Raw genomic sequence first — 12094 nt, 5'->3', positions numbered from 1 at the left:
AAAGGACATGGGGCCGTGATACCCAGTAGGTCACAATTCAGTGCTCACGAGAACAAAGAATTAGAGTTATATCTTGGGAGCTAATAGAGGGGTTACAGGAGCTAGAATTAGGAGGATATTTCAGTAGCCAGCTAAAAAGAAAAGAGAACTTTGGAAAAAGTAAAAAAATGTATTTGTAATCTTTCTAAAAATATCCTTAACCTATAATTTAGGGAAGCTCTAGTGGTTAGATCTTCTGTCTGTGACTTCCTAGAGTCTAGTTATACTGGAATTGTGGAAGAATGGAACTGTACTTAGTTTGATGCAATTTAGTGTAAGGATTTGGCTTTTTTCTTTTACTTTTTTTTTTTTTTTGAGACAGAGTTTCCCTCTTGTTGCCCAGGCTGGAGTGCAATGGTACGATCTTGGCTCCCTGCAACCTCCGCCTCCTGGGTTGAAGTGATTCTTGTGCCTCAGCCTCCTGAGTAGCTGGGATTACAGGCCTGCGCCACCAGGCCGGCTAATTTTTTGTATTTTTAGTAGAGACGGGGTTTCACCATATTGGCAAGGCTGGTCTCGAACACCTGACCTCAGGTGATCCACCCACCTTGGCCTCCCAAAGTGCTAGCATTACAGGCATGAGCCACCACGCCCAGCGGGCTTTTTTCTTGAATAACAGACAGGAGTGTGTGAAAGGAGGGAATGGCCTAGGCCTTGGCTTGTATTCTACTTCTCCCTTTCTTTAATTTTTTTTACTTAAAGCATCACTCTTTTCTCTAGCAAAAGAAATAATTGAGAGCCACACAGATTTTTTCTTTTCCTGCCTCAGATCTAGCATAGGCAAATTGGGTAATGAAATGGGCAGTAGAAAGGCCTTCATGAGGCCTGTAATCGCAGCATTTTGGGAGGCCGAGGCAGACTTGGGATCAGGAGTTTGAGACCAGCCTGGCCAACATGGTGTAACCCTGTCTCTACTAAAAATACAAAATTTAGCTGGGTGTGGTGGCACATACCTGTAATCCCAGCTACTTGAGAGGCAGAAGCAGAAGAATGGCTTGAACTCAGGAGGTGCAGGTTGCAGTGAGCCAAGATCATGCCACTGCACTCCAGCCTGGGCAACAAAGTAAGATTCTATCTCAAAAAAAAAAAAAAAAAAAAGCCAGGTGCAGTGGTTCACGCCCGTAATTACACAGTGGCTCACTTTGGGAGGCCAAGGCAGGTGGATCACTTGAGGTTGGGAGTTCGAGACCAGCCTGACCAACATGAAGAAACCCCATCTATACTAAAAATACAAAATTAGCCAAGTGTGGTGGCGCATGCCTGAAATCCCAGCTACGCGGGTGGCTGAGGCAGGAGAATCGCTTGAACCTGGGAGATGGAGGTTGCGGTGAACTGAGATCATGCCATTGCACTCCAGCCTGGGCAACAAGAGTGAAACTCCATCTCAAAAAAAAAAAAAAAAAAAGGCGGAGTGCAGTGGCTCACGCCTGTAATCCCAGCACTTTGGGAGGCTGAGGTGTGTGGATCACTTGAGCCCAGGAGGTCAAGACCAGCCTGAGCAACATGGTGAAACCCTGTCTCTACCAAAAATACAAAAATTAGCTGTGCGTAGTGGCGCACACCTGTAATCCCAGCTACTCAGGAGGCTGAGACAGGAGGATTCCTTGAACCTGGGAGGCAGAAGTTGCAGTGAACTGAGATTGCACCACTTGACTCCTGCCTGGGCAACAGAGCAAGACCCTGTCTCAAAAAAAAAAAAAAAGGCCTTCATGGGCTCACAGCTGTAATTCCAGCAATTTGGGAGGCCAAGGTGGGTGGATCACTTGAGCCCAGGAGCTCAAGACCAGCCTGAGCAACATGGCGAAACCCCGTCTCTACCAAAAATACAAAAATTAGCTGGGCATAGTGGCACGCACCTGTAATCCCAGCTACTCAGGAGGCTGAGGCAAGAGGATTCCTTGAACCCAGGAGGCCGTGAGCCGAGATTGCGCCACTGGACTCCAGCCTGGGCAACAGAGCAAGACCCTGTCTCAAGAAAAAAAAAAAAAAAAGGCCAGGCACGGTGGCTCACGCCTGTAATCCCAGCACTTTGGGAGGCCGAGGCGGGCAGATCACGAGGTCAGGAGATCGAGACCATCCTGGCTAACATGGTGAAACCCGTCTCTACTAAAAAATGCAAAAAAATTAGCCAGGCGTGGTGGCAGGCACCTGTAATCCCAGCTACTGAGGAGGCTGAGGCAGGAGAATGGCATGAACCCGGGAGGCGGAGCTTGCAGTGAGCCGAGATTGTGCCACTGAACTCCAGCCTGGGCGACAGAGCAAGACTACGTCCCCAAAAAAAAAAAAAAAGGCCTTCATGGGCTGGGTGCGGTGGCTCACAGCTGTAATCCCAGCACTTTGGGAGGCCGAGGTGAGTGGATTGCATGAGCTCAGGAGTTCAAGACCAACCTGGGCAACATAGTGAAACCTTGTCTCTACAAAGAACACACATGAGATTAGCCAGGCATAGTGGCCATTGCACTCCAGCCTGGGCAACAAGAGTGAAACTCCAAAAAAAAAAAAAATATATATATATACACACACACACACACACACACACATATGTTCCAACTGTCCTATACATTAAATAATTTTTTTTTTTTTTTTTTTTCGAGACGGAGTCTTGCTTTGTCACCCAGGCTGGAGTGCAATGGCGAGATCTCGGCTCACTGCAAGCTCTGCCTCCCGGCTTCACGCCATTCTCCTGCCTCAGCCTCTCCGAGTAGCTGGGACTACAGGCGCCCGCCACCACGCCCGGCTAATTTTTTGTATTTTTAGTAGAGACAGGGTTTCACCGTGGTCTCGATCTCCTGACCTCGTGATCTGCCCGCCTCGGCCTCCCAAAGTGCTGGGATTACAAGCGTGAGCCACCGTGCCCAGCCTTAAATAAATTTTTTAATTAATTAAAAACACTGAATTATATCAAGTATTTTTTCTGACCACAATGGAATAAAACTAGAAATTAGTAATGAGGAATTTTGGAAACTATACAAACACAGGGTAATTAAACAATATGCTCCTGAATGACCAGTGGGTCAGTGAATAAATTAAGAATTTAAATTTCTTGAAACAAATGAAAATGGAAACACAACAAAACCTATGAGATACAGTGAAAGGAATACTAAGGAAAAAGTTTATAGGCCAGGCGCGGTGGCTCATGCCTGTAATCCCAGCACTTTGGGAGGCTGAGGCTGGTGGATCATGAGGTCAGGAGTTCAAGACCAGCCTGGCCAAGATGGTGAAACCCCGTCTCTACTAAAAATACAAAAAATTAGCCAGGCGCAGTGGCAGGTACCTGTAATCCCAGCTACTCGGGAGGCTGAGGCAGGAGAATTGCTTGAACTTGAAAGGCAGAGGTTGCAATGAGCCAAGATCATGCCACTGCACTCCAGCCTAGGTGACAAAGTAAGACTCCATCTCAAAAAAAAAAAAAAAGAAAGAAAGAAAAAAGTTGACAGCAATGAGTGCCTACATCAAAAAAAAGTAGAGGCTGGTCGCAGTGGCTCACACCTGTAATCCCAGCACTTTAGGAGGCCCAGGTGGGCAGATCACTTGAAGTCAGGAGTTTGAGACCAGTGTGGCCAACATGGTGAAACACCGTCTCCACTAAAAATACAAAAAATTAGCTGGGCGTGATGGCAAGTGCCCGTAATCCCAGACACTCGGGAGGCTGAGGCAGGAGAATCGCTTGAACCCAGGAGGTGGAGGTTGCAGTGAGCTCCATCTCAAAAAAAAAAAAAAAAAAAAGTAGAAAAAATTAAAATAAAAAGCCTAATGAAGCATCTTAAAGAATGAGAAAAGCTGCGGTGGCTCACGCCTGTAATCCTAGCACTTTGGGAGGCTGAGGCGGGTGGATCACAAGATCAGGAGTTCAAGACCAGCCTGGCCAAGATGGTGAAACTCCGTCTCTACTAAAAATACAAAAAATTAGCTGGGCGTGGTGGCGGGCACCTGTAATCCCAGCTACTTGGGAGGCTGAGGCAGAGAATTGCTTGAATCCGGGAGGTGCAGGTTGCAGTGAGCCAAGATCGCGCCACTGCACTTCAGCCTTGGTGACAGACCAAGACTCCATCTCAAAAAAAAAAAAAAAAAAGAATGAGGAAAGCAAGAGCAAACCATACCCAGAATTAGTAGAGGAAAAGAAATAATAAAGATTGGAACCAATAAATGAAACTGAAATGAAAAAGAATACAAAAGATCAACAAAACAAAAAGTCATTTTTTTAAAAGATAAACAAAATTGACAAGCCTTTAGACAGACTAAGAAAAAGAGAAGACCAAAATAAGTAAAATCAGAGGTGGAAAAAGAGACATTGGCCGGGCATGGTGGCTCACGCCTGTAATCCCAGCACTTTGGGAGGCCGAGGCGGGTAGATCACAAGGTAAGGAGTTTGAGACCAGCCTGACCAACATGGTGAAACCCCGTCTCTACTAAAAATACAAAAATTAGCCAGGCATGGTGGTACACACCTGTAATCCTAGCTATTCAGGAGGCTGAGGCAGGAGAATCACTTGAACCTGGGAGGCAGAGGTTACAGTGAGTCAAGATCGTGCCACTGCACTCCAGCCTAGGCAACAGAGCAAGATTCCATCTCAAAAAAAGAAAAAGAGAGAGAGAGAGAGACATTACAACCAATACCACAGAAATTCAAAGGATCATTAAGGCTACTATGAGCCAATAAATTGGAACACCTAGAAGAAATGGATAAATTCCTAGATACATACAATCTACCAAGATTTAACCATGAAGAAATCCAAAACCTGAATGGACCAATAACAAGTAATGAGATCAATGCCATGATGAAAAGTCTCCCAGCAAAGCAGGCTGGGCACAGTGGCTCACTCCTGTAATCCCAGCACTTTGGGAGGCCAAGGCAGGTGGATCACTTGAGGTCAGGAGTTCCAGACCAGCCTGGCCAACATGAAGAAACCCCATCTCTACTAAAAATACAAAAATTAGCTGAGCATGGTGGTGGGCACCTCTAATTCCAGCTACTTGGAAGGCTGAAGCAGGAGAATCACTTGAACCAGGAGGCAGAGGTTGCAGTGAGCCGAGATCATGCCACTGCACTACAGCCTGGGTGACAGAGTGAGACTCCGTCTCAAAAAAAGAAAAAAGTCTCCCACCAAAGCAAAGCCCAGGACCTAATGGTCTCACTGCTGTATTTTACCAAACATTTAAAGAAGAACTAATACCAATCCTACTCAAACTATTCTGAAAAATAGAGGAGGAGAGAACACAACTAAACTCATTCTATGAGGCCAGTATTACCCTGATAACAAAAACAGGCAAAGACCTATCAAAAAAAGAAAACTAAAGGCTAAGATCTCTGATGAACATTGATGCAAAAACCCTCATCAAAATACTAGCAAACCGAATTTAACAACACATTAAAAAGATTATTCATGGCCAGGCATGAGAATTGCTTGAATCCAGGAGGTGGAGGTTGCAGTGAGGTGAGATCATGCCATTGAACTCCAGCATAGGGGACAGAGCTAGACACCATCTCAAAAAAATAAATAAATAAAATAAATGAAGAAGACACACAAAAAATGCAAAGATATCCCATGTTCATGGATTGGAAGAATCAATATTGTTAAAATACCCATACTACCCAGAGTAATCTACAGATTCAATGCAGTCCCTATCAAAATACCAGTGACATTCTTCACAGAAATAGAAAAAATAATTCTAAAATTGATATGGAACCACAAAAGACACAGAATAGTCAAAGCCTTCCTCAGCAAAAAGAATAAAACTGGAAGACTCATATTACCTGACTTCAAATTATACGACAGAGCTGTAGTAACCAAAACAGCATGGCACTTGCATAAAAACAAACATATAGACCAATGGAACAGAATACAGAACCCAGAAACAAATTCATACACCTGCAGGAAACTCACTTTTAACAAAGGTGCCAAGAATATACATTGGGGAAAAAACAGTCTCTTCAGTCAGTGGTGCTGGGAAAACTGGATATCCATATGCAAAAGAATGAAACTACACCCCTATCTCTCACCATATGCAAAAATCAAATCAAAATGTATTAAAGACTTACATCTGAGACCTCAAAGTATGAAAATATTACAAGAAAACATTGGGGAAACTCTCCAGAACATTGGACTGGGCAAAGATTTCTTGAGTAATACCCCACAAACACGGGCAACCAAAACAAAAATTGACAAATGGGATCATATAAAATAAAAAAGCTTCTGCACAGCAAAAGAAACAATCAGCCAAGTGAAGAGACAACCCACAGAATGGGAGAAAATACTTGCAAACTATCCATCTAACAAAGGATTAGCATCCATTATATAAGGAGCTCAAACAACTCAACAGGAAAAAATATGTAACAATCAGATTTTAAAATGGGCAAAAGATCTGAATAGGTATTTCCTTCCTTCCCTTCCCTTCCTTCCTTCCTTCCTTCCTTCTTTCTTTTCTTCTTTCTTTCTTTCTTTTGAGACATAGTCTTGCTCTGTCGCCCAGGCTGGAGTGCAGTGGCGCAATCTGGAGTGCAGTGGCGTGATCTCAGCTCACTGCAAGCTCCACCTCCTGTGACAGGAGAAAGTTCACACCATTCTCCTGTCCCAGCCTCTGGAGTAGCTGGGACTACTGGCACATGCCACCACACCCGGCTACTTTTTGTATTTTTTGTAGAGACAGGATTTTGCCATGTTGGCCAGGCTGGTCTCAAACTCCTAACCTCAGGTGATCCACCTGCCTCGGGCCTCCGAAAGTGCTGGGATTACAGGCATGAGCCACCACACCTGGCCTGTATGTCTCAGGAGGCTGAGGCAGGAGAGTCGTTTGAACCTGGGAGGCAGAGGTTGCAGTGAGCAAAGATCACACCACTGCACTCCAGCCTGGGTGACAGAGGGAGACTGTGTTCCCCCCCACTCCAAAAAAAGATATACAAATGGCAAACAGGTATATGAAAAAGTGCTCAACATCACTGATCATCAGAGAAATGCAAATCAAAACTACAGTGAGATATCTCACCCCAGTTAAAATGGCTTATATCTGAAAGACAGGCAACAATGAATCCTGGCAAGGATGTAGAGAAAAGGGAACCCTCATATACTGTTGATGGGAATATAAATTAGTACAATCACTATGGAGCATAGTTCGGAGATTTTCAAAAAACTAAATATAAAACTACCATATAATCCCAACAATCCCACTGCTAGACATAAACCCAAAAGAAAGGAAATCATTATATCAAGGAGATATCTGCTCTCTCATATTTATTGCAGCACTATTCACAATGGCCAAGATTTGGAAGCAACCTAAGTGTCCATCAACAGATGAATGGATAAAGAAAATGAGGTGTATATACACAATGGAGTACAACTTAGCTATAAAAAAGGAATGAGATGGCTGAGCACCATAATTCACACCTGTAACCCCAGCACTTTGGAAAGCCAAGGTGGGAGGAGGGCTTGAGCCCAGGAGTTTGAGGCCAACCTAGGCAACATAGTGAGACTCGGTCTCTACAAAAAAATAAATATTAAAAAATTTAGCCAGGTGCAGTGGTGCATGCCTGTAGTCCCCACTACTTGAGAGGCTGAGGCAGGAGAATCACTTGAGCCCCGGAGACTGAGGCGGCAATGAGCCATGATTGTGCCACTGTACTCACTCAACCTGGGCAACAGAACGAGACCCTGTCTAAAAAAAAAAAAAAGAACGAGATCCTGTCATGTGCAACAACATGGATGATGGAATTGGAGACACGATGTTAAGTGAAATAAGCCAAATATAGATAGACAAACTTTGCATGTTCTCACTTTTTTGTGGGAGCTAAAAATGAAAACAGTTGAACTCATGGAGACACAGAGTAGAATGATGGTTACTGGAGGCTGGAAAGCATAGTGGGTGGGTGGGAGGGAAGTGGGGATGCTTAATTAGTACAAAAATATAGTTAGATTAAATGATTAAATGAATAAGATCTAGTATTTGATAGCACAACACGGTGATTACAGTCAACAATAACTTATTGTATATTTTAAAATAACTAGGCCAGGTGCAATGGCTCACACCTGTAATTCCAGCACTTTGGGAGGCCGAGGCGGGTGGATCATCTGAGGTCAGGAGTTCGAGACCAGCCTAGCCAACATTGTGAAACCCTGTCTCTACTAAAAATACAAAAATTAGTCAGGCATAGTGGCGGGCACCAGTAATCCCAGCTATTTGGGAGGCTGAGACAGGGAGAATTGCTTGAACCAGGGAGGTGGAGGTTGCAGTGAGCTGAAATCATGCCATTGCACTCCAAACTGGTCAACAGAGCAAGACTCCATCTCAAAATAAACTAAAGTAACTAAAAGAGTATAATTGTGTCTGTAACACAGAAAGGATAAATGCAGCTGGGCACAGTGGCTCACGCCTGTAATGGCAGCACTTTAGGAGGCTGAGGCAGGAGGATCACTTGAGCCCAGGAGTTTGAGACCAGCCTGGGAAATGTAGGGAGACCCTGTTTTTAGAAAAAAAAAAATTTTTTTTTTAATTAGCTGGGCTAATTGGCACATGGTGGCACATGCTTGTGGTCCTGGCTACTTGAGAGGCTGAGGTGGGAGGATTGCTTGAGCCCAGGAGGTCAAGGCCACAGGAAGCCATGATTTCACCACTGCACTCCAGCCTTGGCAACAGAACAAGACCCCGTCTCAAAAAAAAACCAAAAAAGTTTCAACTTAAAGTATGCTTGAGGTGATGGATATCCCACTTACCCTGATGTGATTATTACAGGTTCTATGCCTGTATCAAAGTATCTCATGTACCCCATAAATATGTATACCTACAACATAGCCACAAAGATTAAAAATAAAAACAAAAAATTAACTGTAATCACAGCACTTTGGGAGGCTGAGGTGGGCGGATCGCTTGAGGCCAGGAGTTCAAGACCAGCCTGAGCAACGTGGCGAAACCCCACGTCTACAAAAAATACAAAAATTAACTGAGTGTGGTGGTGTGCCCCTGTAGTCCCAGCTACTAGGGAGGCTGAGTTGGGAGGATCACTGGAGCCCAGGAGCTCGAGGCTGCAGTAAGCTGAGATTGTTCCACTGCACTCCAGCCTGAGTGACTTTTTAATTTTAATTTAAAATTTTCCATAAGTTATTGGGGTACAGGTGGTATTTGGTTACATAAGTAAGCCCTTTAGCAGTGATTTGTGAGATTTTGGTGCACCCATCACCTGAGCAGTATACACTGCTCCCTATTTGTAGTCTTCTATCCCTCGCCCTCTCCCACCCTTTCCTGACTTTTTATTTTTAATTAAAAAAAAAATTTTTAATATTAAAAAAGTAAAAAAAAAAAAAAAAAAGGAAGGACACCATGTTTATTGATGAATATTTCTTAATCTGTCCCTTCACTGTCTAGGTTTTTCTACAGCTTCCAGTAGAGCATAACTTTGCCATGGTTGTCCATACAAAAGCAGCAGGCCGGACCAGTATCAAGGTCACTGTTCACTGCATGAACAGTTCTTCTGGGCAATTTGAGGGGAATTTGTTGGAACTCTCTGATGAAGTACAGATCCTGGTAAGCTTCCAAATCTAAATCTTATTTTCGTATATTAAGGATAAGAAAGTTATATTCTCTTACCATCAACAAAGAGCTTAGTCTGGATAGAGACAGATAATTGTTAGAGCGATTCCTGGAACAGGTTTGTACTTCCTAGATTATCATTCCTGCTAATTGCTTGTATATAGTTTTGTTTTTTGTTTTTGTTTTGTTTTGTTTTGAGACAGAGTTTCGCTCTTGTTGCCCAGGCTGGAGTGCAATGGCACAATCTCGGCTCATCACAACCTCCATCTCCCAGGTTCAAGCAATTCTCCTGCCTCAGCTTCCCGAGTAGCATTTGCCACCAAGCCCAGTTAATTTTGTAATTTTAGTAGACGGGGTTTCTCCATGTTGGTCAGGCTAGTCTCAAACTCCTGACCTCAAGTGATCCGCCTGCCTCGGCCTCCCAAAGTGCTAGGATTACAGGCTTGAGCCACTGTGCCTGGCCTGTTTTTTGTTTTTTGTTTTTGAGACAGAGTCTCGCTCTGTCGCCCAGGCTGGAGTGCAGTGGTGTGATCTCGGCTCACTGCAAGCTCCTCCTCCCGGGTTCACACCATTCTCCTGCCTCAGCCTCCCAAGTAGCTGGGACTACAGGCACCTGCCACCATGCCCGGCTAATTTTTTGTATTTTTAGTAGAGACGGGGCTTCACTGTGTTAGCCAGGATGGTCTCGATCTCCTGACCTCATGATCTGCCCACCTCAGCCTCCCAAAGTGCTGGGATTACAGGTGTGAGCCACCATGTCCGGCTTTTTTTTTTGTTTTTGAGACAGAGTCTCACTCTGTCGCCCAGGCTGGAGTGCAGTGGCACAATCTGCACTCACTTCAGGGTTCAGGTAATTCTCCCTGCCTCAGCCTCCCGAGTAGCTGGGATTACAGGCGTGCACCACCATGCCTGGCTAATTTTTGTATTTTTAATGGAGACAGGGTTTCGCCACGTTTTCCAGGCTGGTCTCAAACTCCTAACCTCAAGTGATCCACCCGCCTTGGCCTCCCAAAGTGCTAGGATTACAGACGTGAGCCACCACGCCTGGCCGCTTTTATATACTATTGACATTAGAAACTATTAGTACTTGCAGGTGAGTAGTCTGGAAAAAAAAGAAAAGAAACTATAGCACACACACTCCGTTCCACTCCCCATATCAGTAACACAAGATATGAACACCATAGTAACTACAGAGGGATTCATTTCTGATCCACTCCACCTGACATAGATATTATAAGTCCATTAACAATTTTTATTTATTTATTTATTTATTTATTTTGAGACAGTTTCACTCTGTCGCTTAGGCTGGAGTGCAGTAGCATGATCTCGACTACTGCAACATACGCCTTCCAGGTACAAGTGATTCTCCTGCCTCAGCCTCCTGAGTACCTGAGATTACAGGCACGCGCCACCATGCCCGGCTAATTTTTGTATTTTTAGTAGAGATGGAGTTTCATTATGTTGACCAGGCTGGTCTCGAACTCCTGACCTTAGGTAATCTGCCCGCCTTGGCCTCCCAAAGTGCTGGGATTACAGGCATGAGCCACTGCATCCAGCCGATATAAGTCCATTTAAATATATTCACAGTTAGGATAAAACATAATTCTAACTTTTGATAAGGTGTAAGAGTATGAATAGTTTCTACAGATATTCTTGGGCTAAAAGCTAAATGGCTCTGTTGTTTTTATAATTCAAAAAACAAGTTATCACTTATATGGGTAGAGTAAGTTTCACTGCCTCTGATTTTGAGACTTTTTTTTTCCTTTCCTTTTTTATTTTTTCCTTTATTTTAGCTTTGGTTCTCTGATTCCATGTGAAGTAGAGGAAAGAGCACTTTACTAGAAGGTGGAAGACCTGGATGGTGTTTCATGCTAATTTAATATTATAGGTTCTTTGTCCCAAACTTCATGTCATTTTACCAGAGCCAAAATTAGAAATTTCAAAGTAATTTTATACCTAATATCTAAATAATATGGAAGATGTGGTAAGTGTAAACTTTGCTACATGCTCAGTCCCTCAGAGTCAGAAATAGGGCTAACATTAGGTTATATCTTCTAGAATATCTAGTTATGTTTTGAGTGCCTGGTTCATTTTGGAGAGGGGTATTGTGGACGATTTTAGACTAATTAGAAGTTAGGCAGACTGTTGATTTGTAGTTGCCATTTATTTGCATATAATCTCTTGGGGATTATACTGAAGTCCATACGTAAGTAAAAGTCATAATTTGTCTTTGCCAAAGATGAGGAAAACATTTTCTCATTATAGGTGTTTGAAAAACTCCAACTCTTCTATCCAGAGTACCAACCAGAGCAGATTCTGATGCCTATAAATTCTCAGCTCAAACTCCATACCAACAGGTAAGGAAAAGGGAGAATAAGGGAGTGCCAGGATCTAAGCTTAAGTATTTTCAGTAAAACATTGACATAGAAAGAACACCTTTGCCTTCTAGGAGGTTTTTCTAACCCCCAAATAATTTTTTGTGTGAGGTGAAATCCCATAACGTAAAACTATTATAAAGTGTAAAATTCAGTCGCAT

General features: G+C 43.5%; 1 protein-coding gene across 5 annotated transcripts in view; it reads left to right on the top strand.

The window, feature by feature from the left end:
* NUP210L (nucleoporin 210 like) overlaps window positions 1-12094 on the top strand; it is a 156118-nt gene that overhangs the window by 107701 nt on the left and 36323 nt on the right. For all 5 annotated transcript variants that reach the window (XM_063626389.1, XM_063626387.1, XM_063626388.1 and 2 more), the window contains exons 28-29: window positions 9394-9552; window positions 11824-11915. In XM_063626389.1, coding sequence (XP_063482459.1) covers window positions 9394-9552; window positions 11824-11915 — 251 coding nt within the window. The remainder of the gene's footprint in view (window positions 1-9393; window positions 9553-11823; window positions 11916-12094) is intronic.

The sequence above is a fragment of the Symphalangus syndactylus genome, chromosome 12 (genome assembly GCF_028878055.3).
Source record: "Symphalangus syndactylus isolate Jambi chromosome 12, NHGRI_mSymSyn1-v2.1_pri, whole genome shotgun sequence".
Classification (NCBI taxonomy): Eukaryota; Metazoa; Chordata; class Mammalia; order Primates; family Hylobatidae; genus Symphalangus; species Symphalangus syndactylus.
This window is presented reverse-complemented; position numbering and strand designations above follow the sequence as displayed.